We start from the raw sequence: 26686 nt of genomic DNA, 5'->3' as shown, positions 1-26686 counted from the left end.
GTGAGTCTGTTTACGGTACACTTCATTTGTGGAGTCTTCCTGTTGATTTTATAGCTGTTCCATTACACAAGGAGAGAAATCCTCCACTCGTGCTGTTATGCTTCTCTAATAAACACTAAAGCTTGGCAGAAATGCTTAAGAATAGATGGCAAGTGTGGAACTCTTGACACAGAGGGTTTTTCCTACATTTTGCATTGACTCAATTTCATACAGACTCTTCCTAAGGGTCTTAACTGGCTGTTCATGGAAAGAGAAAGTGCAGTGCATTGGGCTTCTTCAGGAGGAAAAGGAGGCAGAGGCTGGAGATTTATTAACTGCAAATGCTTTGTAAAGAGGCCTAAGATATGTGACATTTCAGATTGTCCAGAGATGGGTCTTGTGAAGCTTGAGAAGCGGATGGCACTGTCTATGAAGTTGTTTGTGATAGAGGCAGAGGGTTGCCAAGACATTCCTGTAGATGGTTACTGTTAGATATAGTATACTATAGCCTATAGATAGGTTACTGTTTGATGAATAATTCCTGCACCTGTGGCCATGCTAGTGTGGCAGTAGAGATCTGTTTTTCGCCTGAGCAGCTAAGTTTGCAGTAGAGTACTTACTATTTTGATAGCCTTGAGAAGTTTAATCCTAGAATGGGTGACGCTCTTTGGTCACAAAATTGTTTGTTGGTGTTTTTAGGAAAAACATACGAAAAATCAGTCCTAGGCTCCAGAAATCAGCCCTGTTACTGTCCTTCCACTGAAGTAATTAGAGTCTTTCTAGATAAAATGAATGTAAAGAACAACAGGGAAAAGCCAAAGATATGTAGGCTGTCTTCTGTTCCAGGAGCACTGTCTTTCAGGTTTAGCCGCCTTTTTGTGCCATTTGTACGTTCATTTTAGTCCCCCAGTTGATATAGAGGGATTTTTAAGTTGCTGTAAGATGTAAGTACAGTTTTACCATATTAAACCTAAGAATTTTCCATCTAAATTGAGGACCTTACTACCCCACCTGTATTTTTAAGGGTGCCAAATGGCTGTCTCTTGACTTACCTAAGAGCATTCCCCCATTGTATACTGTATTCTTCCACTATATGCTGTATTTTTCCACTCCTTGTGCTTTCTCACTTCTTCAGGAAGTTCACTGAGTTGTAGCTATAAATTTGCACTGCAATCTCTTGTGGATCATATGCCATACAGATCTTTTTTGGAAAGATGACACATAACAAGCACAATAAAACATGTGAAAGGCTTAGCAAGATGAGTTTATAGCAACTTCTGTGCTTGCTTTCAGTAGTAGGAGTTGCTGTGTATTACTTCAGGCCATTGAACTGATATGTGTTTTAGGGAAGAGCTTGTCTTGGGAGCACCCCTACCCTGGCACAGGACTGCTCTGTGTCCTTGCATTCTGCTGCAGTCCCTTGTTGTCCTTGGCTCTAGGAAATACAGGAAGCCAAATAAACTAGTTTACTTGCTTAGAATACAGAAGGCCACAGAAAAGTACTGCTTCAGAAAAATAATCCAGACCTTGCTGAAATAGTTTACTGCTAATGACATCTGGGATGTAGAAAGGTTGGAAAATCTGTTGTGCAATACTTGTTTATACCGTGACTTACACCAAAAATGTTTTTGACTGATTTGTGTTTCCAAATTCCAGCCAGCTGCTGAGGATGTAATCATCTGGGGACCTGTGTTGCACTTCATTAATGAAATATACTCTGCTGTTCCCACAGTTGTTCCAATCAGTAGGAGAAATAAAATAGCCAAGATTTTTATTCTGTTTTTTTCCTAGAAATAAGCTTATCTGGCCCGTCTCCATAGAAGTACATTTCCCTCAGATTTGGTCTCTGCACCGCAATGGAAGTATTGTAATCTTGAATGACACTTAAATTAAGGAAGTGCAGATACTGACAAATTAATAAAATGATGGGCATACTTAAATTCTCTCTAAAGAAGGCTGGTGGCCTATAGTTTCACATACACTAACGAGCTCTAATGATTTGGATGTAAGGTTTGATTGCTGATGAAATTATTTGTCTTTTGTCTATTTCCAGTGTTCACTAACCATGATACTGCCTCTGATGCTAAACTGACCTGTCAAAGAGAATCTGGGTGAAATAATGTAAGAGGGAGCTGCTTTCTAGCATGTCGTGTGAAGTATGGTGTGGTATTTTGTGTCAGGAATGGGATTAATGGTATGATACCTGTTTTGGTTAGTGCATATACAAGTGAGGGGGATCTCAGTGTGTAGTTAAATGTTCGTTTCTCCAGAGTCTATACAGCTGCTTCCAAAGGTTAGTATTCCAGTGTTATTGCCCCTCGTTGGAGGTGCAGTGTTAATGGATCAGGTGAGTAGTTGTCTCTGTTTGCTTCAGGGCAAAATCTGTTGCAGTTTTTTGATCAACCCTGATAGCAATAAATTACTGTGAATGGTAACTTTAAGGTTTTCCCAGTTATTCTTGCAAGGCTTTCTCTTCGTGCTCTTAGAGTAACAGGTTTTCTGCATGCATCTGCGAGTGTGGTATTTTATTCATTTGTTTGTAGTGCAATCTTTAATATAGAGATACTTGCATTTCTTTTCTTCCACACTACCTTCTGCTTACACCAGTCAGGTAAGTTGCTGCAAAGATCAGCTGTCAGCGTTTGGGAACTTCTGCTGTAATGAGCAAAGTCTTGGAAGCACAAGCCCTATACATCCCTTCCTCCTGATCTCTCCACATGTGTGGGGACTTGCAGAAAGTGGGGAAATGAGGGTGGTGAGCCAGTCAGTGTGAGAGGATCACGTTTTGTCTGTCTTGTTAATCTCGGTAAATCTTTGCAGACAATGAATGTGCCCTCTTAGTATGTGCTGTTTGTAATGAGTCGAAAGAAGAGTTTGGAATATCCAAACTTCATTGAGGTTTTAGACACATTTATTTCTACTTTGCCTGGCAAGTAACTAGAGAGCCATTTGCTGATCCCTTCATACCTTTTATCTCTGTGTGATACCTTCTGCATACAAAGTATTGAATATATGTTGAGAAACTAGGTTACATTTTGAGATGCCAGAAGAAGGTATAGGTTCCTTAGTGAGCAGGTGCTGTAGCCCTGGGAATTTTCCATTTAACTGCAGTGTCAGTAATCTGTCTTATTAATAAGCAGCTGAAAGGCAACACCATCTGATGAGTATGCTCAGAGAGCAGGGTGTGGATTTTTTTTTTCTGATTCTGCTGAGGGCTATAGCATATGTTGCTTTAATTTTATTTACCTGCTATGATAAATTGTTGTTGATTGTTGCTGCTGGGATTTTTTTTTTTTTTGATGGTGGAATGGGGCTTGAGGTACAGGAGAAAGTGGAAGCAATGAGGACTGGAGAGCATGCTGAAAATGGGTTAGTAAAATCAGGCAAAGAAACCAGGACAGAAGTTAGTACTAAAGTAAATTATTAGTGTCAGTTTCCTAAATGACCACAGGCAGGTAATTTAAGACACAACATTTTATACTGTTGTGTAAAATATGTGCCAGATACCTGAATACAATACATGTAGTCAGATAGCAGAGTCCTAAATATAGTGTCTCTGATAGTTGGGTGTGATACAGATGTGGGACAACTTACATGATCAGATGAAGATGTAAAGGTAACATTTTTTTAAAAAGGCTTTATGAGCAGAGACAACTGATAGTGAACTTCCTTATTTTTGGTGGGATTAGTGTCTTACCCGTTGCTAGGAATACGTTCTCTTTTTTTTGCAGCATTGTCATCAGCTTTCCAAACAAAAAAAAAAATAGTGTTTGTGGCAAACATATCTGCGGTGATGGGAGAATGAAAATGATCTGCACCTGAGAATTGGAAAGTTTTTATAAGTTGTCATTTACCTTAAAGAGCAAATCAAAGCTCTGATTATTTTCAGTCATTTTCTAATTACTGTCAGCAGTGGGCTGTGACCATAAAAATAAAAAGACTTATTATGGCTCCTGTCTGAGAGGGAAATTGGCATACTTGTTTTAGGGGAAAAAAGAAATATCATTTACAGAAAATTAAAGCTTTTCTAATTAGATATTTTCTCATGCTTTGTATAGAACAGCTTTCTTTTTTTCCCAACTGTTCCAATGTGACTGAGTTCCTTTTCATTTTAGTTCTGCTTCATAAATGCTAGAGTCAAACAACTCAAGTGGAAGGGAAAGTCTTTTATATCAACTCCTGTTTCATATAGTGATAGTTATGGCATAACAAAATGTCTAATGCAGAGGTATCCCTGTAACCCTATAATGTCACGTAATCTAGTGCTTTGATAGCGCGATGTTTGTTTGGACTCTGGTCCAAACCAGAAGAGTTTTAGTGTGTCTCTGCCACCTGATTTGGAGGTCACCAGAACTTAACATTACATACTTGGTTAAGGTTTGAGTACTTATAACTGGCAGCAGTTGTATTTCCGTGGAGTTATGAAGGGCTGCCTTTCATCAGTAATTTACGGATCACAAGTGGTTAAATTGCATACAAGATCTCCATCCTTGGAGATTTTTGAAACTTGATGGGACAAGGCCCTGAGTTTCAGTGTTGTAGTTAGCCCTACTTTGAGCAAGAGGTCAGACTAGAGACTTCCAGAGATCTCTTCTAACTGAAGTTGTTTCTGTGATATTGTGTGTGGCTAATTGGCTATTACTTCAATTAGTAAAATTATCACTGAAGTCACAAAGATTTAGCGATATGTATGTATCTCTCTAAATACCTGTGAATTTACATAGTGAATATTCCTTCAAAAGATAGTCATTATTCCTAGTGTGTTATGAACTGGACTGTGTATGAAGCCAACTGATAGGAAGAAATTTTTATTTTTGCTTTCCAGGGAGTGGAGTGATGTTGAAGAGGTGTTTACAACTTAGCCTATTTAACTGAGTTACAACTTTATAGTTCACAAAAATAAAGGGTTCTGTTATAGATGTCACTGCTGCTGTTTGTTATAGCAACAAAACCATGTTATATATATATATAGCTAATTTGCTAGCACTTAAAATAAGAGACTTTTTAAAATTAGTTCCATTAATAGATGAGTTCCAGAAAAAGCATGTGCCCATTCATGATGACAGACTATTGATTATTGACAGCACTAGCCTTTTTTTGAATTCTGCAATCCAGATTTTGGAAGTTATCCACCTATCCTCTGTGAATTCTGTATTTTTCAGGATCCATGTGTGTGTGGTTTGGAAGCTGCTTCTGAGTATAGCCGTAACCAGGAACAGGACATAGAGCATTTCAAAACTCCAAGTAACAAAAGATTTCAAACTGACAAACACTCTCAAGCCGTCAGGACTAAGGAGCTTTCAGAGTCAAGCTTACGACAAGCTGTGCCATTATATAGAGCTGATCCTGCTGATGGTTGCCTGCTGAAGGATATGCAGTTTAAATCTTTAAGTACCGTTCAAACGCCTATCTGCAACCAATGTCAAACTGCAGCTAGTCATTCTGATGCCATTGCTGAACTTCATCCACCGTTGGAGAAGGAATGGGACACAGGTGCAATGAGATCTGCAGCTTCTCCTGATATCCAAACAGAAGTCCATTTACCAGCTCAGAAGAAGCTGTCTACGGAGAAGTCTTCTGAAGATCTGGCTAAGCAAATCACTTCTATCACCTTTTCATCCCGAAAACGTTTGCAGTCACCATTGACTTTCATGGCACTTGACAGTGGTCTTAGTAGCGACGGTCTTGATGGGATAATGCCTTTGGATGTGGACCCTGCTAGCACTGAGGAGCAGAGGTGTGACAAACACTGGGAAAGATCTAAGACCTGTCCTCCAAGTCCAATGCTTGCTGGCTCAGTGTCTAATGAGATTGCTTATTCTGCTGAGAAAGACAGGTTTCATGTCTCTGCTGACAGTAACAGAGTTGGAGCTTATCAAGAAACAGACTGTTTGTCAGATCAGGATTGTGTAAGCATCCATGCTGATAAAAGACAGACTCTTAGCGCAAAAAATTCTGATGTTATGCCTCAAGATGCGGCTGAATTGGGCAGGCATACTGCCAGACTTGTGGGAATTGACTGTGATACAAGAGTCAGTCAAGAAATGAATAGATTTAATGAAGCTCATTCTGTAAGCTCATACCAGCAGGAGAAAAGCAGCCCACCTGGCCACATGCAATTGTATGAGAGATCAGAAGGTTCAGGTCCAGCTGTACAAACTGATTTGCTGAAGACCCGTTTTAAGTTGTTGGCAAAGGAGAAGAAAAGTCCTTCTGATAAAGTACCTCTCACTCAGAAGGAGGCTGCAAGAAAGCAAATTGGTATGTCTCACCATTCATCTACAGATGAGATTTTATCCACCACATCTGTATCCCCTTCATCACCAACTAAGAAAGCACTTTCTTGTGTCCACATAACTCTTTCCACAAAATGTAATAACTCAGAGCTGCATAGTGGCCGGAACACTGAACATGAGATGAAATCAGGGGATAAACCTGAAGTTAATACTCAACTAGTGTCTTTAAAAACTCCAGAAACTTTACTAGAAGCTGTACCTCAATTATCACCTGCTGACCTTATTCCAGAAGATCAAAGATCTTCATCCTTCCCAATACCAGTGTCTTCAGCAGATGCCTGCCCAGTGCTTTCCTCTGTTACAAGCACAGCAGGGCAAGAGCTGCCTCTGCAAAGCAGTGAGAGCCCGCAAGTCACTGTTCCAGGTTCAAGAGGATGTTGTCTGAAGAATACCTTCAACTCTGTAGCTCCTGCAAAAAGTGGGAAAAGTACTTCTGATGCTAGCACTCAGATAACAACAGAAAGTCCTGAAAAAACAACCTTTTCAGCAGAAATCTATGTTAATTCACAAGGCAGTGAAAATGCTGTCCACCAGTCGTCTCTCCAGAAAACACATGAACTTCCCAACAATGCAACTTCATCTCTTGACAAGATTTCCTCTTTCCCAAGGCAGGGTGGTGAGCAAATGAGTGTCTTATATGTATGCATAGACTTCAGTCTATTCAAGCTCATTATATTTATAGGTATTAAAACCCAAAATCAAACCCAGCTTTTTTGTGGAAGTAACTTTCTTGAGATAATTTTGAGGCTTAAAGTTACTCATATGGGAAAGCCCCCAGCCCTTAAACTCAGGCTCTGCAGCCTTCTGGGTAGGGAGTTGTATCAATACAGTTGTGATTCAGTTCAGGTTTATCTAGAACTGAATTTGTTATGTACAGGTCTGGTTCAGGAAAATTTTCTGACATTTGTTTCTAGATAATTTGATTTGGCTCACTGTTCAGAGTTTATTGAGAGAGAGATCCGATTACTGATTTGCTAGGCAAGGTAGTACAAAAACTAAGAGGAAAATATGCACGTTATTATTTTCAATGGAATAAAACAGAATGTGCAGGGCTTTTAATATCTGTTGACAGAGGAGTGTGGATGTTGCGCAGTCACAGTGATGTTTTGTACTACTGATGTGTGTAGACTTGTGTAGCTTTCATGATTTTTTTCCTGGGCTCCAGGCTTTGTATGTCTATTCTCAGGGTGTTTAAAATATTATGAGTTGAGAGAGCATTATATTAGAGTGCAAAAAATATTTCAGCTATCTGATCACCTCTTCTGTTTGCTGTCAGAAGTCAGCTAATGTTCTGGTCCAGACATCTGCTGGAATTCTGTTATGACAGCACACTTTTTCTTGATGTAAGAAACAGATATCCATGTTGATTTAAAATTGTTTCATTAAATATGGATCAACTGGGAGCCAAGTGGGTATGAGAGTTATTTATTTTTTTAAGTCAGTGTTCGTTGCCTTAGTCAAAAATCTAGTATTGAATAGGTAAGCAAGCTATTTTTTCTAGCTAAGCAACAGTCAACCTTCTACCCATTGGGTGGGTATTAAATAGTTAATTAAGTAATTAATAATAGCAATTTATTTTCCTAAATATTAAGGTATTTCTCCAGATTTACCACAGTGAACATTGTCAGTAGTTCCTTGGGTTCTGATTTCTTGCATTTTTCTTCAGTTGCATTAAAGGATTAAAGCCTGACTTCTGGTAATTGCTTTGCCTTCCATCCCCACAGATCAGCCCTTATTGCTGCCGTATAAACCTTCTGGAAGTACTGGGATGTATTATGTTCCTTATCTAAAGGCAGGATCTAAAATTTCTCCAGCTGGGTCAGAAACCAGTGTTGAAAGCTCTCACTCAGGTACTTATCTTAGGTCTTCCAAATGCAAAATGATGGTTGTAGTTCATGGATCAGAATATTTCTATTTCATATGCAGAATTGTCTCAGTTGAGCTCAGAACTCTTCTGTTCTAGCAGTTTAGATTAAGTGCACTGTTTTTTTTCAAGTAGAAAAATGTCTTTATTCATGTTCACACCACTTTATAACACAAAGATGTACGAGTCCTGACTTGAAGGCTATGGTTTCAATTTCTTTGATGAAAGGGATGTTAGTGCTCCATTCTGGCAGTGAAAAGAAACAAGGCTCAATGTTTTACAGCTTGATAATTTACTTTCTTCTGGGAATTACTATTCAGTTTAGACTCTTTCATATCTCTGCCAGTTCTCCTTTTCAATTCCCTTATTTATGTACATTCTCCCAATTTTTTTTATTAATTTGGTATGTGTGCATTCTGAAATATCTGCATAATACAACCTGCATTTTGAATAATGGCTTTTTCAGTACTGAATTTCTTTCCTCCATGTTAGGGGATTCCAGTGTAGAAAGCCTTTCTATAAACAGTGTATTTGTAACTGTCGTTTAAAATATATATTCACTTCTTCCCCACATCCTCCCATCTCCCAGTAAAAAACACTTCTTGTTTACTGGAGGAAAGGATGCTCTGTGATTCATCAACTTCTGCTTTGCCTGCTGTTATTTTTCAGTTCTCTCCTGTATGCAAAGAATGCATCAGTTAAGTATTATAAGTCTTATTCGCAGGTTGTTTTCAGTCAGTGCTTTTTGACAGCCAAAGTTATTTGTAGACAAAACTTAATATTACAGACATGTCCAGTTCCTGGCAGATGTGCCCCAGGGGGGCAGGTTGATAACAGCAGTGACAGTAAGTGCACAGGTTAGTCATTATAGCCACAGATTGTGCTTGTAGTTGTTTGTGCGTCTCTCCTCATTACCTTTTTCCAGTCTGTCTGTTGTAATATGGTCAAAACGAGAGAAACAAATGTGATGCGGGTCTGTTGTTTTGCAGAAACTATGATGCTAGATATGAAAATGTAGTATGCATATGAGGCAGTGCAGCATTCTAGAAAATGTACAGCAGAATTAAAAGATATATTTTGTTTTATAAACTCCCTGCTGCAGCTAAGATACTTAGCTCACGAGTAGTAGCTGAAAGAAATGGAGTAAGTCCACTGAATGTTAGGTGGTGATGACAAGGATGGTAAATCAGTTAGGGGACATTTTAAGCTTCTAACATTAGGAATCAATGATATGCTAGTAAGAGAGCTCTGCTGCTGTTGTCTTGAATTCTTGTTTAGAGGTTATACAGACCTGCTCTAGTCTTTCAGTTTTTCACTATTGCTATTCTGAGCTTGGAAAATAGATGTTTACATCAGTCAGTGAAAATGTCTGGAATTTTTATGAGAGCATGAGGGAGTCTGGACCCAAGTCCTGTGTCTGGCTTCCTGGCTGACTTGTCTAATGTTCGTTTCCTTGTATTTGTCTCTGCTCATTAGTACAATAGGTAAAATGTACCTACCTTTCACGGAAGAAGCTTGCCACCAAAGATCATGGAAAACAATGTGGTGCAATACCTACTGTTGCTGTATTAGTCACTAGAACTGCTCGCTAGGGATCATGACTGTTGGCTGGTGAATATATTGGTACTACTGCTTGGATAACAGGCTTTCTTTCAGACCTTGTCCTTGTTGTGAAACCTCTGTATCTGTTTTTCCCGCTTTCTCTTTTTACTCGTAATTATTGCTGTCTTTCTCTGCAGGGTCAAATGATGCTCTTCCTTCAAGGTTTCTGGCAAACGTGCTTGATTTAAGGGGTGATAATCCTCCAGACAGTACGGCTATCAAGCATAAAGAAGTAATCTACAGTAAGAGGGCCAAGCCCAAGCTAGCCTGGGCTGAGGAGCAAATGATACCACTGGAAGCTACTGCAGGTAGTTAAAACCTGTGTTTATTTTTACATGTGTTTTCATACACATGAAAGAAAGCAGAGCAAAAGAATTACTTTTCAGGATCTGTGATTTCTGGTCTCATGATACTGTTCATGGTCTGCCTGAAGGTGCTGAATTTGACTCATTTTGCTCTTCCCCAACTTTCTGTGTCTCCCCAACTGTCCAAATACTTGGATATTTTCTAGCATTTCAGTTGCCCCAGGGCTTGTCAGAGCCTTTGTAAGTTTTTGGGTTTGGTTTTTTTTTTGGTTGATTTTTTTTTTTTTTTTAAAATATGATGGGGTTTGGGTTTTTTGTTTGGTTTTTTAAAGGCACTGTTAACTTTGTGGAATGTGAAGTCTTCTTTATGTGAACATGAGCATTAAGTGTAGAAAGGATGCCCATGTAGAAAATGAGAGAAATTCCCTGGTAAATAAAAGCAGAGGATGGCTGTGTATATTGGGTTGGGGTTGTGTGGCTGCCCACAAATATGCTGATGTCTTGTGATGTCATGTAAAGTATCTCTGTTATTTTGGTATTTAGCTGAATTTTAATTTGATTTGACTGATATCACTTTCTTCCTCCATTCCATTAACCTTGTCGGATGGTACTCCTGAGAGGTGAAGGTAAGGGTTTACTCCTCTAGTAGCCTACTTTAAGGCTTTATTTGTTGAGAATACTGGCAAAATTAAATTATGCTGAGCTAACTGATGATTTTGACACTGTATCTCATGACAGTAACTAAAATTAGTCCTGATGGACAGTCTTTTTGTGCACTCGTTCTTTAATTTTGGGTGGCTGATGAACTCCCTTCAGTCTGAGTAGGGATGAGGATTTTGTTGTGTTTGAGAATTGCATCTTGTTCCTGGACAGAAGTAACTGTAAAAAGAAAATTGCTGAGTAGTTGCCATCTCTCCTAAATGCAACTATGAATTCCTCAGGGAAGCTCTTTATTGCATGGTATAGTATTTTCCAGCATGTTCTATATTAAAGAGAGAGTGAGCAAATTGCATGGAGGTAATGTAATTGTGGCTGTTGATGAGGGATGGGACCTGAAACATATGAACGGCATAATGGATTCTGAATTAGAGTTCCCACTCTCTTCTAGGCAGTCACATATACAGGGTTTTTCAGAGCCCCTTTATTTTTCTTAGCATCATGTAAATCTGTTATATGAAGACATTTAATGGAACAGATTTTAATGGAGTACCTCAGTGTGGTTATTGTTGTCCTTTTTAAGCAGGCAGCTCAATATGCCTGGGGTAAGGTCACCCCACAGAGCTGTGCTGATATATTAATAGGGATTTCTCCTGATTATTTTAATTTTTCATTTTAGAAAGGGTTTTGTTTGAAGCTTCTCTCTTCAGAATGGAGAGATTTTGGTATTTCCAGAAGATAATTTAAAATAATTGCATAAGACACACTGGAAGTAATTATTTCATGCTAATTTTAATTTTTTTGTGAGCGTACAAAGGATCAGTAGTTGAATTATTGCAACAATAAAGACAATGTTGTCTGAACCTAGTTTTTCTAATGGAAGAAATAATTCTCTGAGAGCATTTATAAAATGCAAGAATACAAAAAGAAGTGGACTCGTATAGAAAAATGCTTTCTTCATTCACTGTGGGTAGCTCAGAAGAAGAATGCTGGATCATGGTGGTAGTGCTGAGGAAAGAGTGCGTGTATAGAAGTGAGTTCTCCGAACAAGAATCTGCAGTAACAAACAACACATCGTGTTGGAGCAGAGATCAACAGATACCTTTCTCTGAATAGCCTGATTAAAAATGAAAGGGGAACACAAGTGTTAATATAAAATTATCTAATAGTATTTTTCTGTACGTGTGGTGGTCTAAAGACACAGGCAAGAACAGAACTGTAAGCAGAAATCATCTTTTGATAAACCAGCCAGTACAGTCGGAAATTTAAGCAAGCTTTCTGAAGAAAGACTTGTGTGTCTAAAATTTCCCTGACTTCTTGCACTGTATTTTTAGATGGTCTAATAAAAGATTACTTCTACCCACAGAGCTTGTCTAGAGCTTAAAATTATGCAAGTTATGTATTTTTTAAAAAGTTTCTCTATATAAACTTACCTTTATTTTTTGCCTGTTTGCATTCCTTCCATTTTGTTGGTAACTTTTAAAAAATACAGAAATAGCAAAAATTCTGCATAGTGTTCCCAAGCCTGTTTCATTTGTCAGGAGGATGTGGAGGAATCCTCTTACATTAGTATATGAATATTGACCTTGTATGGGAAGACAAATTCCTCCAATTTCGGAGTTAGTGAGACTGGTCTGGTTACACTGTTCATGATTCTGACATTACACTGCAGTGTCTTTGTGTTGGGAAGGGAAAAATTATATAAAATACAAGGAAAACAAGTGACTAAAAGTAAGGTTTATGAGGCAGTGTTAACAGTGTGAATTCACACAATTGTAACCTTTCATAAGCTTATCTTGCACTGCTTTTTTCCATGTGGAATTGAGGTTTTATAAAAACATAGCTTGTGATTCTTGGTGAGGTAGGTAGGTATGTTCCTCCTGGGGTAGGGAGAGGCTTGGTTGTGGGACTTGCCACGCTTTTGCTGGATCAGTGGCAAAACTTGCTCAAATGATGGAAGGAAGACCCGGTTTCCAGTTCTGTTTTCATCAGTAGGTCACAGTCACAGAAACAAGACTGTTAAAGGAAAAAAACAGACCACCAACAAAAATACAAACAAAAACCCAAACTTGGTAGGAATGTTGGAGAGATAGAGAGAAACTAGTATGGGTGTGATTCCTGCCACTAATGGAGCCTGATATGCATTTGCTGACAGCTCCCCGTTACCTGGTCAGTGTTGTTACCATTAGACAGTTCTTTTTTTATATTAACTTTTTATTGCTATTAAAGCTATTACTAGTTTATAAGGCATCTTTAAATGATGTACTTGGCTAAAATGGCACGGAATATCTTGCAGTGAGCATAGGTACTTGGGAAATCCTTCTGGCAGTAGCCATAATTCTTAATTTCTGCCTTCATGGTTCATGATATAATGTAATCCATTATACAAAGAACATAACATTAAACACTTTTTACTTTTTAAAATTTATTTTTTTTAGAGTGTATTACAAATGACTTTAAACTTATTTTGGAGTATATTCCTGCTAGCACATGCTGCATGCATACTTAATGTATGTCTATTACGAATGAGTTTATAATTGGATTTCTGCATATAGTCCTTTGTAATTTCAGATAGTAGCATATTCTGGAGGGATTTAACTGCTGCTTTGAACTAGAATGTGTCATCTGAGCTTGAAAGCAAAGCCAGGTTTTAGAACCATCTCTGATGGCACACTAAGAGCTCTGCTGGTATTGGTTGTCTTATGTATAGTGCTGTTCTGAGTTAGTTAAGAGATAACGTTTAGGCATAGCCTTAGAGGGCCTTTGTACTCCCTGGGCATTTGTCTGAAAAGAGGCAAAATGAGTTGCAGCTGCCTGTCATGAGTTTCCATAAATACAAAAAAAAGACTCAGTCCAACTTTTGGTCGGAGTAATTACCTGTGGTGTGACTAGATTATTCCTTCAGATTCAGTTGGATAGAATATTGTCTTGGATTCTGTGTTGCAAATGATAGAAAACATTATTTATGTACTTGTAATAATGCTGAAACTTCATTTCTAAGTTTGTTGAATTTCAGGAATGGGTACAGTGATTCCTGCTTTTAATACTTTGAAGTGATTGCAAAGTATTAGGATGAAATTCATCCTTCTTAAGATTTGCTGTTTGCTACTTGCTTCCTTGTACAGAAACAAAACATTTTAAGTGTTTAATTCTCTTCTAGGACATACAGATCATTTGAAGTCTGTAAAACCCACTCATTCAGTCTTCAAATCTTCACGGTTCTACCTTCATCATCCAATGCCCGTGTGTGAGAGCTACTTCCTGTCCAACAGTGAGCTGTCAGAAGACAGTTCTGGTATTGGATATGCTAGACCTCCCTCAAGTGCTGTCTTGCAGAATTGGAAAAAACCACATTGGCATCAGCGTGGTGTCTCTGTTCATCATAAAAAAGATGGTGAAAATGAATTCTTTCCACTCACTGTGGAAGCAGATTACAGCAAGAATGAGGATCTAAATGCTAGTGCATCTTTGGGGAATGAAACATCAAGGAAGGAGCTACTTCAGCATGGCAGAAGAGCAGCAGAACGAAAAGCAGCTAGAAATTATCCTTTGCCATGTAGTCAAACAACTTGCCTTAGTGAGAATGTGGAGAAAGACCTACCACGGAGACAGAGAACCCACTCCAGTGGTAGCTTAGATGAGCTCTGGATTAAGTTTTTGGAGTGCCAGAAGAGACACCAGCACCATGATTTTAGGAGTAATAGTGAACTGTCTCTTGTTGAACGCCTCCATCGATTGGCCAGGGTCCTTCAGAATCCCATTAAGCATATAATAATACCAACAACATCTGAAAAGAACATTTCTGAAAAGAAAATAAAGGGAAGAGAACCAAAGGAAATAAGACTGCCAGAACAGAGCATGTCTGAAAGTACCTTGGAGCCTAATGCAACATGTGTTGAAGAAAGACCACATATCACCCATGATAAAAATAGCTTTGTTAAGCTCAGGAAAAATAGGTCAGGAGAGAAAATTATCCGCCACATGAATAAAATTTTGGAGCACCAGCAATGCTTGGAAACTCCTAGTGACACTTCCTCAGAGTCAAGGCTTAGTAGAGATCATGGCACCATGATCAGTTCTACCGCCTCAGAATCAGATGCAGTGACCCAAACAGAGATGGAAACTGCTACTCAGACTGAGGCGAGCAGTTCCATTTCCACCATTGATACTGCCAGGCTAATCAGGGCTTTTGGGCATGAAAGAGTGCAGGTGTCACCAAGACTTTCCCAGCTTTATTATACCATCAACCACCAGAAATGTCGCTGTGAAAAGTGGGACAAGAGAAGCGGCAAAGCAGTGGGTGTAGAATATCCAAAGGTTCCTTCTGAAAGAGCCAAGAAAAGGAAAGAGATCCAGGTATGTGGTTGGTTAGACCAAAAGACAGTTTTGACTAATCTTTACAGGAACTTTTAAACTGCTGTATAGTAGTAGAGTTTGTTATTCAGAGAATCATTTAAAATTTCCCAGAGAGTGTCGTTTATGTGGTAGGCTTCTGTCTTAGATCAAAGTAGCTCAAACAAGTGTCTCTGCCTTTCCAGGAATAAGGATGAGATCAAACTGTCTTAAAACATCAACTGTACTTTCTATCCCTTTGTTCTTGCCTTTTGTTTCTTACTTTATTTGTCTTGGGAAGCAAGATCCTCCTGTATCTGATTTCTGGTTGCCTGCAGGTTCTGTACTTTAGCAATTGTGAAGATTGTGGTGGTAAATTAAGGTCGTAGATTCTGACTGCATATTGCTACCTGAATTATCTCTGTGCAATGATGAATACCATTTCATAACAGTAGGAATTATTACTTGAAATTTCTTACTGTTTGTCTATCTTAAGTGTTGGAATTATTTTGTCTTGCTTGAGTGTTGGTTGTAAGCTTCTTCAATTTCTGTATTTGGCACATGAGGCATATTAAAAGACCAAGTCTCAGCCATAAAAATTCTAGGTGAACAGTCTGGATTAAAGCTGTCTTAAAGTGGAGAAAATGTTTTTAATTACTTCAATTGAATTTGGCCATTGTCCTTTGGAGGAGAAATGAAAATTTCCTTAAAGAGGGTCTTGGCATGGATTTGGTGAATATAGTAAGAAATTACGAAGTCTTGGTGTTCTGTAATGTACATTAATGCTGAAAAGTACAGGAACAACTAAGAAATATTTCTTTTTTTTTTTTTTTGTATTACTGGAAGACAGTGGTATTGTCATCATTACTAATTGCTTTCATTAAAATGAGGTATCGTTTGTGGGTTTTTTTGTTTTGTTTTGGTTTTGTTTTTTAGTAGAAACCACTCAAACCCAGTCTGTGTGTCAAGTAAGGTAATGAATGCATGTCTAGGGGAGAAGCAGTCCTTTTCAAGACTAAGAATGTTTAAAAATATTTTTGTTAATATTTTTATTTATAATATTTATTTAAAGGTAAAATAAGATTCTCATAAACTTGCAACATTGGGACCATTACTCAGAATACTGATGATCTAACAATGAAATTCGGATCCAGCATTTCTTGCATGGTTGCACTGTTTAGGGGATGGTTTTATTCCATATTACATTCATAAGACTAATCTTTCAATGTCTATTTTGACCTTAAAACCAACATCTTGTCTTTTGCCTGTTAAAATCACCCATGAGATAAATGATTGCAGTAATACTTTTATGAGAATAAAGGCTCACTGTTCCTGGTGCTTGCTGTTGCATTGAACCCATATGACTTTAGAAAATAGTATCTTTCATCTGCTGATGTTGTGTTCTTTTTTAAAAATACATACAAAGAGATACATGACCAACCTCAAATACGGAGTAAGAGGAAATTAAAGGCTAAATGGTAAACTTAATTTAAAATCCAAATTTTGGTAGTTTCTGTGGTGGTTGGTTGAACAGAAATCATCACTTCCTGTTTTGTTTTAGTTGCAAATATCTGTGGTTCAGAGACAGATATTTATTTGTAGCAGGAACCCTACTCCTAGAGGGACTACTGTATGAATCTTCCAGGCAAGCACTGCATTTTGTAGCTCAGTTTTTTATGACAGCCTATTGTCAGCACTGCTTCCAGAAAACTTGGTTACAGCTTTTTTTATTTATAGATGCTGAACCCATCCCAGAAGGTTTTTATCTATTCCAGTTTCTGTTATTTCTAAAGCACTCTTCAAGCTGCCATCTGGTAGCAGGTACAAAGCTAAAGGTTGCGCTATTCAACTGCTCAAGGGCTTTGAAAGCACTGCGCTGAATATTCTAGTCCAAATAGGAATATGCATGTCAATATTCAGTATTGAATGGCTGCTTATATTTATTTCAGCAGGCTGATATGCATGTGCATGTAAATGGGTTATCTTGATTTTTTTTTTTCCTTACTTTTCCCTTTTGCCGAGCATGTATTTAAATTTGCTTCTGTTTTTTGAAAAGAGATGCATATCTACTACATCTGTCTAGTGCACTTTACTGGAGCTGTAATAGTTTTATGAAACTAAAAAATCAGTTCTTGCCAGTATGCATGAGAGTAAAAATTGCCTCCTTTTAATGTTGAAATGAAATTTATGTTTAGCACTGAAGTGGTGATAGCAGAGGTTCAATAAAAAGGTAATAAAAAAGCCTCTGTTCATTTCCATCATGGCAAGCATTATGAGTTACTAATAGGATACTAATTGCTATTATCAAGGAAAAAAAAAAATCTGTTTCATAATTAAAAATTAAATTCAGCATGGTTGCAGAGATTGGTCTGTGCTGCACTGTTGGATTTGAAGCCTGGGGATGCACTGTCAGTTAATTGCTATTAATAAAGTACTAACCTTCTCTGTTTTTTATATAACCAAAAAGCTTGCGGACTAGGTACATTACACTCACAGAGTATATTCCTTCTTAAATGGCTGTAAACTTGTCATAAAATTTAAATTAATTTATTAAAACAAAGTTGTGCTGCTTACATCCCTGCAGCTGGCACTTCTGTTTGTGTGAATGATGAAAATGTGAAACTAGTGTTTTGCCTAAGCCATGCTTTTACCATGTGACTTCTATTTCTTGTTTTTATTGAGTTTAATTTTCTCTGCCTGGAGAACTTTGTATAATGAGGATGACAGGGTGAGAGAACTTCCTGTGTTTTGAAAGGACTCTGCTCTTTCATGTCAGTGGTACAGAACTGGATTTCATTGTGAATTTACAAAGTAGTACGTTGATCTTTCAAGACAGTTTGTCCCTCCAGCAAACCCAGCAACCTTTAAAGGCTTTTGGTTTGAGAGGGTAGGAATATACGATTCAGTTTAGATGTTTATTCTCGCTCTTCCCAAAGCAGAAGTATTTCACACTTTGCAGTCTCTCATGAAAGCCCAGCCAACAAATGATCTTGCTGCAGCAGAGGTTTTTTTCTAAGTCTGTCTTGACAGGTCACATTGTCCCATGAACTCTGGACAAATGAGTTGGAGGATGCTCAGCACTGTACAGAATCTCTTGCCTACAGAAATAATGTCCTTGTCTTACTATAATGGGATTCTGAAAATGCAGTGGTGCATGAGGATAAAGTCAAGGCTGACTGTTGTGTGGTGTAGCACTAAGAGACACTGGTCAGCTTGTGATAAACATCTAAGTAGCCATAGAATTAAGATACAACAAAGAGTGATGGCTATACTTTTTTGCTGTTTAAAACCCACTTCCTGTTCATTTTGGTTAGAATTTCAGGAATTTCTGTTCTCTTGCATCCTTTTTTTCTAGAATGCAATCTCCCTTTCATCAGATTCCACTTCAAGCAGCGCTTGTTGGGGGCCAAGCTCTGCTCTTAGTAACAAGCGACGGACGCGGATGCTCAACAAAGGTATCCAAGCAGGTGAGCTGTTGAATTACAGACTTGTCTTTTCTGTATTTGCTTCTGCCTTGCATCTCTTTGGAAACCATTCTCCAAAGTCTGTTGTGTGTTTCTGGTGATGGGTATATACAAGCAGCATTCTTCAGATTCACTTCAAATGCTTTTGGAGAAAGATGTAATGTTCTAATTAAAATGAGCCATTTCATTTTCTTTCTTGGTCTGCTTTAGTAGCCAGTTTCCTCACTCACAAGTTTATTAACCTAAGGGTCTGATCCATTTCAATAGCAAAGGTGGACTAGCTGTAGGTTTTTTTTTACATTATTTTCTCCTCAAGACATCTGTTACTCACAGAATGTATTTTGTAAGCATATGCTATTTCTGAAGGCAACTGCAGTGTTTCATATTCTTCTTGGTAATATTTTGGATATTATATTCTATTTAAAACATAAGCTGATCCTGGACTGGTACAGTTCTGCATTTGGGTTTTTCTGGTGGCAATTATCAGTTTCTTCATTGCTTTCATTTACACACCAACTTCCTGTTGTCAGATTGAGTAAGGGCTTTGTTTTGTTTGTCAGACATATCAATGATTTATTATGACTTTTTTTTTCATGTGCAAGTGGATTGAACCAGAAAAGTATTTTCATGGCTTGTTTTCAAGATCTCATTATGGTTTTTTGAATGTTGTTGATGCCTTCCATGTTACATATTTCTGTTAAATATTTGTAGTGCTGTGGGCAAACCAATCTTCTATAGCCAAAACATCGTTTTGGAAGGGACACACTGGGTAAACAAACAGGTTCAGAAAACCCTGCAGTACCATTGTCCAAAATGTAAAGCTTTATGTTGACCTGCCACTGTGTCTTTCACCAGCAGATTTGAAGTTGACTCTTCCGAGAGTCAACTGGGATCCCCAGCCAGGGCCATAGTTGGTTCAAGTTTAATTCCCTTCCCCGCTGGTATCTCTATCCGTATCTGTGTTTGGTTTGCTTGTGGTAATTGATTTACACCACTTCAATTTTACTAAGATTATTATACAGTAACAATCCTGAGTCACTGTAAACTTTCTTCAAAGTGGGAGAGTTGGAAGTGGGAATATAAAAGATTTTTCTTTTTGAAGGTGGGGTAAAGAAAGTGATCCTTCAGCTTCAAAGTAAAAATTGAGGGTCATCCCCTGAACTATGCGTGTCACACATACTGATGTTGAAGTACTTCCAGCTGCTCTGGAATAAGATGTTACTGCTTCATTTTCAACTACAGGAGACTTGGAGATTGTGAACAGTGCAACTAAGAAAAACACTCGAGATGTTGGTGTGACTTTTCCTACCCCAGGATCTAGCCAGCTAAATCAACAGCCACAGGAACCCTGGCATTGTGTTGATGGTAATTTTGGAGAGTCAGATGGTGTGGTCACAGATCATCAGGCAGCAAGAAGCAAGGACAAGCAGAAAGGAGAGCCAGGCAATTTTTTCGTGGAGAAAAGGATGAAAAGGAGCAGGCTGCATTTACCACAAGGTCAGTCCAAAATACACTTTCTCTGCAGACAGCCGTATTTCTCAACGGCAACCGGCAAGTTATGTGGGGAGGATTAGCTAGGACACAGAGCAGTCTGTCACTAGTACAGTCAGTTCTTATTCTGGTTTTAAGCAATGAATTTTAAACAATAACACTATGTCAAATGAACTCTAGTGCTTTATTATGATTGTATTTTCAGTCAAGCTGTTAGATGCAACCTAGCCAGTAAAGGCAATAAATAGGAGGCAATGAATAAGGTAAGGAAAGACGAATGAGATGGGAATCATGTAGGTACTTAATTTTGATTTTAAGGTGTAAAGGGTTCCGTTAAGCTCTGAGTAACTGGTCACTGTAAGTTGTACTTACTGTTCATGTACTGAGGCTTCAAGAACAAGTATTTTTTCAGGAGTACTTGGGGAGCACAAGATCCGTGGTACCAGAAGAACTAGACTAGTCTCCCTGTTTTTAGCTAGAGCTTGGTTTTGGGCTGATGGTGTAGCCTCCTGATTTTTTTTGTCCCTTTTAAATTTCCTGTCAGTCTTCACAATTATTAGATGTTTAAAAATGTTTTCCTTAGTCATCTTTGTTGTTATTACAGGGACAAATCATTCTCTCTCACACCATTTTAATCTAGGAAATTTAGAATATCTACTCAGACTACTAGCTGATGCATTTCAATCCCATTATGTATGTAAATTGTTAGTAATCTAATTGTTATATACATATTTAACATTTGGAAGATGTAAAGCATTTGATCTTCAAAAATATCTATAGAAAGCCATAGGGCTTAGGACAGGAGAGAGGCTCCTTGAAATTGTGTGATTGCTGGTGAGTATTCTTTCTATAGAGAGAAACCTGCAAACTCAACCATTTTGTGCTTTTTCAAAAGTGTCATTTAATAAAGACTTGCTGGTTTTCTGACACTTGGCAAAGGAATTGTTTTGAAACTGCCAAAGATGTCTCTTACAGAGTCCCGCTGTTATTAAACTGAAGTGAGTATTTATTGCAGTGTTACGCCACTGGCTGGATTTAGCCAAGACCTTGGGGCATTGTCATGGTTTAGCCCCAGGCAGCAACCTAGCCCCACACAGCTGCTTGCTCACTCTCCCCTGTGGGGTGGGGAAGAGAATTGGAAGGGTAAAGATGAGAAAACTTGTGGGTTGAGATAAAGACAGTTTAACAGGTAAAACAAAAGCTGCACACACAAGCAATGCAGAACAAGGAATGCATTCACCACTTCCCATGGGCAGGCAGGTATTCAGCCATCTCCAGGAAAGCCGGGCTCCATCACACGTAATGGGGACTTGGGAAAACTAATGCCGTCTCTCTGAACGTGCCCTCTTCCTTCCCCCAGCTTTTTCTTGCTGAGCATGATGTCATGTGGTATGAGATATCCCTTTGGTCCTGACTGTGTCCCCTCCCCTCTTCTTGTGTACCCCCAGCCTACTTGCTGGTGGGGCGGTGTGAGGAGCAGAAAAGGCCTTGACTCAGTGTAAGCACTGCTCAGCTGTAACTAAAACATCCCTGAATTAGCAACACTGGTTTTAGCACAAATTCAAAACACAGCCCCATATTAGCTACTATGAAGAAAATTAGCTTAGCCAAAATCAGCACAGACATAAAGGGCCATAGATGGGAATGGAAAATAGGCACATGTATTGTCTACAAATTTTTATTCTTTTCTGTGGTCTTTTAACAGGGATTTCATGGTTTGTCCAAGCAGAAGACTTGAAATCTGAATCTAGGAAAGAAAACCATTCCAATTCCTTTTCTGGTCCTGGTCCATCTTGGTTTGAACCATTGACCAGCACAAAGCCTTGGAGAGAGCCTCTCCAAAAGAAGAACTGGAAGGAGCAACAGCACGGCAACATGATTCAGCCAGCCGTTCCAGAAGGTGATGCTGGGAACAGGTCCTCGCGACCGCTCGGAAAGCTTACACTACAGGTAAAGGCATGTTGCACTATAAGGCTGCTGAGATCTTGGCAGGATTTCAGGAGTTATGCTGAATCTTGTGGAAACACTTTTTGATCCTTTTTTAAAAGCATTTCACCTTTATAATCACCTTTATAACCATTTATAATCATTGGAAAAGCAAAAAATCCATCAGTCCTGTTTGCTTATGTAGTCTGGCTTTCCACAATACACTAAGCTATTTGAATTGATCTAATAGATTAGAGCTTAAATCATTTGGCTTCAAGAACTGGAGGGAATGTAGCTGACATAATATCAAGTCATACTTGCTTCCATACAGAAATAATACTGTGTGATGTGCGTAGTATGCAATTAAAATGGGCTTTAATTCATACAGTGCAAATGGTGTATGTGTGTGTACATACACGCACATGCATACAGGGCGTACACTTCAGATCAGGTGTGGTCATGCTGAATATCTGTATGTTATACCAAATACTACTTTGATGGGATTTTCTTCCGTGCTTTCATAATGGTGTTTATATATTTTGATTATTCTCTTCCAGCTGTAGGGAGGCAGTCTGGCCACTTTAAACTTTGTTTTGTGTCATCCCATTTTAGGAGGCTCTTGCAGTGCATCGTCCTGATTTCATCTCCCGCTCTGGAGAGCGTGTGAAGCATCTGAAGCTTGTAATGGAGGAAAGGAGGATACAGAGTGTACTGCAGTCCAAACGAGAAGAGCTACTTAATCCTCCTGAGAAAAGAAAGGGCTACAGGAATGCAAGTCACATGCTGTCTGATCGAGGTACCTTCATGGTTCGGTTTTGTACTTTCTATAGGAATTAATGCATTTCCACATTATACTTAAGGGTGTGTGTACTTGTAATAAAAGTATTACAATTACTTAACATTATTGTCTATAAGAATCCATAATTTATAAAGGAGTCATATTGTTGCAATAGCATTCTTTGTGAGAAATAGATATATTCACCATTTTGTTATCTCAAAATTTTCCATTTAGGTTTTCTGTTTAGAGAAAACAGAAGAACAATTCCAAAGAGTGAAATGGTTCTAAGATCTAAACGGTAAGATTAACAAAAATTTCTTTCAGATAGATAAGTGACCTGGATAGGAAAGGTGGATTAATCATATCTGCAGTCAGAGAATTGGGTGTTGGAGGTAACTCCTCTTTTTTTGGTGTAAGATGTAGAGACTTTATCAAAGGCTGAAAGCACCTGTTTAGAAGGTCTGAGAAACAGAATAATTTTGGAAAAAAATTATTTGTCTAACTAAACCCGAGTATTCTGCTGCACTGTCTGCCATCCAAGCACTACAGCAAACTGTGCAAGTACTGGATCCCAGAAGGAGAGGAAATGTAGGGTGTGGGTCGCTGAAGCATCTGTATGGTTTTAAACATTAACAAACTAGGTCATTGGTGCAGGAAGTGAGGCATCATTTCACCAGATGAAAGTAGCTTTATGTAAGAAATAATTACCCACGAAGGAATACAGAGGCTTTTACCCTTGAAGAAAACCACCTTATGATAGATTTTTGCCTTATTTTTGACTCAGTTCATATATAAAATGCACAGCATGCTGACAATGTATTAAACATTTGGCATACCTATGCTACAGAGAGCACCTGAAGGTATAATAAAAAATAAGAGTTTATTGCAGCTAGAACCTGAAGCAGTAGCAGGGTCAAAAGGAGGTTGTTTAGAAGAGTACCAGTTCAGAAACAACATAAATACTTAAATTAGAGTCTCATGAAGTCGTCTCTGATAATTTGTAAAGTTACATAAAAATACAATGAATCAGTAAGTTGTTTAGAGTCAAAACAAAGCAAAGGTCAAGAGTGTACCTTGAGGCAAAAGATTGTTTTAAGTAGTTGGGATTTCAGCATACAAGCAAGTGCTTTGTTGCATTGAATTCCTGAATTGACAATGCTGTGGGCCAGGACTGTTTCACAGCATCTTCATCAGTAGTAGCAATGGGATGGAGCACACCTGAACAGGTTTGCAGGTGACACTGAACTGGGAGGACTAGTCAGTATGCTGGAGAGTAGGTCTGCAGTTTTGAGACATCCCTGCAGGCTGCGGAACAGCGCTGAGGGGAGTCTCGTGAAGTTCAATAATGGCAAATACCAAGTCTCTTCTGGGGACAGAAACCCATCCCAAGGACAGGCTACCTGTAGAGTGGCCCTTCTGGAAAGGGCCGTGGGGCCCTGACAGCTCGTGGGCAGCAAATTGAACGTGAGTTGGCATGATGAAGGCCAGCTATTTCATATGTATTTCATTCATATATATTCCATATATATATGATGAAGGCCTGCATTTCGGTGGATATTCCCTCTGCTTGGCACTCATGGGACCACAGCTGGATCCTTTCTCCTGTTCCAGGCTGCCAGTACAAGAGAGAGGTCAGCAAAGTTGGATGTGGTTTTGAGGGGTGTTGGAACTAGATGATCTTTAAGGTCCCTTCCAACCCAAACCATTCTGTGATTCTGTGCAAGTGGCCTGAGTCTGGTGGAGGCCACCAAGACAGTCATGGGGCTGGAGCACATGGTGATGAGGAGAAGCAGCAGAGGCTGGGTTTGTCTGGCCTGGGGAGGAGGAGGCTGAAGTTGAGGATCTGGCAGCGGTGCTTTGCCAGAGGAGAAGGCAGAGGCAGGCTCTTCTTGGAGGTGCACAGTGACAGGACAAGCAGCAGTGGTGGTGTGTTGCAGTAAGGAGAAATTGTAACTGGAGACAAGGAAATCGGTTTTTCACGAGGAGGGGTGGTAAAGTGCTGGACCAGGACCCCCACAGACATGGTTGATCCCACATCCTTGGAACAAGTCACAAACTGACAGGATGAGCCTGACCTAGCCTTGAAGTTAACTGTGATTTGAGCAGGAGGTTGGCCTAGGTGACTTCCAGAGGTCTCTTCCTGCCTCAGTTACGCTGTGATTCTACAAAATATCTGCTGGAATATGCAATATATAAAATAAACCCCTTGATAGAGATGATTGGAGAGTCCAAAAAGGATGTTTTATTTCAATAGATTTTGGCATTTAAAAGTATTTTTAGGGCATTAATAGAGAGGAGGCAGAAGTGGTAAATGCAGTAAAGATGTCAGTTCCCCAAGGAATGCATCTCCAGATGTTTTAGCTGAAGTAGAAGGATTTGGGTTTGGGTCACTTGGACTGTGAGATCAATGTATCTGAACTCATAATTTCAGAAACACTGATTTCATAATAACTGAACTCACCAGGTTTTCTATGGAGACTGATTCAGGCAGTCACAATTGATGACTTTTTTTTGTTCTTGCTGCTGTCATAATCCATCTCTCAGTTGGAGCTGGGAAGAAATTTGTTCTGTACCATTCTTTTGAAATGCACACCTATAATGAGTATGAAGGCTTTTTCTTTTTCTCTTTGAGGGTATAAATGGAATTTCTCATGGCAAATTAGCTAGGTAATGAAAACAATTTTCAATTAATTTCCCTACAATTTTGCATTACCTACTTCTTGCTCTAAACATCTTTATGGTGGGATGATTTGTGAGGGGTAAATCTTGATCTTTCTTTGAGGGGAGCCCTAGAATGGTGAAATCCTTTAGAGAATGGTGAGACAGCAGTAAAGCAAACCCTCAAATCTTGGGGGTATTCCTACCCCCGTCCAGTAACATGTGTATATACCTAGCACCCTCCAATGCCTTCCAGCAAAGCATAAGAGGGGTAAAGTAAGCACCTAAATGTGATTTATTTCCTCTTTTCTGTAGCTGTAATGTGGGTAGTGACATTTTTAGAAAAGATGACCTCCTAAGAGCAGCTGCAGACAGTAGGAAAATAGGTATACACAGGAAGGTAGGCCACTGGAAGGAGTGCAATTGTTCTTGTTTTTCTTCTCTTTTTGGGTGTTGGATGTGTATTTGCTTGCTCATCAATTCTACTGTGAAGTCTGATAGACTGTTAAATGCATTTGTGTAGAGGACTGTAGAAGCTACAAATGTGTATGGCTTTGCCTGGCTGATGCTGGGGAATTAAAACAGGACATAAAATTCAGTACTAATTGAGATTTGGATTTTATCTTTGCTTTCTTGATTCTGCCTACTTAGTTATGCGTTATCATACAGCTTCCTATTTGTTTTCCAGCTAACTCCTCATCCTTCTCTGCTTTGAAACATGCAAGTGACACCTAACTTGTACTGACTAAAGAGCAAAGGGGTGCAAACTGATAGACATTTACCTCCCGCTCTTCTCTTGCCAGTCTGAAGTATTACTTATTTTGTTGCTGGAATTAGTACCAAGACAGCTGTCAAAAATGCTCCTCCCAGCTGGTGGGCTGTATTTATTTGCAATGTTCAAAATGGAGCGTGCTGAAATATTTTCAGATAATAGGAGCTGAAGGCATAGATGTGTTTAAAAATATTTGAAATGCCAGCTGTAATTGTGCAAAGATATTATACAGATGGAAGAATGGAACAGTTTCTAAAAGAGTATAATGCAGCATTGTGTTTGTAACAAGTAGTTTTGGTATTTTTTTCTATTTGCTGATTATCAAATCAACATGTTAAGAAAGGACTTATAGCAGGATCTGTCTTTAAATATTACAGGACTGAAATTTTTGGACATGGTTTATTTCCACCTCCCATAAACTGCAACATTTTTGAAGCTGCATGTTTCTTGGCAACCACTCTCATGAAATTAGTAAAGCTTTATGATCTCAAAGGAAGATTTGGGGAAGGCAGTGTGAGCAATACACTACCATCCCAGCTCTCGGGTTCCTCTTTTAAATGAC

General features: G+C 38.9%; 1 protein-coding gene across 4 annotated transcripts in view; it reads left to right on the top strand.

Annotated features, from left to right (window-relative positions):
- The window catches only part of ALMS1 (ALMS1 centrosome and basal body associated protein), a 76046-nt gene that overhangs the window by 42247 nt on the left and 7113 nt on the right, over window positions 1–26686 (top strand). For 3 of the 4 annotated variants that reach the window (XM_056344564.1, XM_056344554.1, XM_056344543.1), the window contains 9 exons: window positions 5142–6891; window positions 8000–8125; window positions 9879–10049; window positions 13864–15059; window positions 18391–18502; window positions 19742–19996; window positions 21696–21940; window positions 22529–22712; window positions 22929–22992. In XM_056344564.1, the coding sequence (XP_056200539.1) occupies window positions 5142–6891; window positions 8000–8125; window positions 9879–10049; window positions 13864–15059; window positions 18391–18502; window positions 19742–19996; window positions 21696–21940; window positions 22529–22712; window positions 22929–22992 (4103 nt within the window). The remainder of the gene's footprint in view (window positions 1–5141; window positions 6892–7999; window positions 8126–9878; window positions 10050–13863; window positions 15060–18390; window positions 18503–19741; window positions 19997–21695; window positions 21941–22528; window positions 22713–22928; window positions 22993–26686) is intronic. The other variant, XM_056344569.1, reaches the window with a different exon arrangement.

This window comes from Falco biarmicus, chromosome 1 (genome assembly GCF_023638135.1).
Source record: "Falco biarmicus isolate bFalBia1 chromosome 1, bFalBia1.pri, whole genome shotgun sequence".
Lineage (NCBI taxonomy): Eukaryota > Metazoa > Chordata > Aves > Falconiformes > Falconidae > Falco > Falco biarmicus.
Note: the sequence above shows the minus strand (reverse complement) of the source record. Positions and strands in the feature narration are given on the sequence as shown.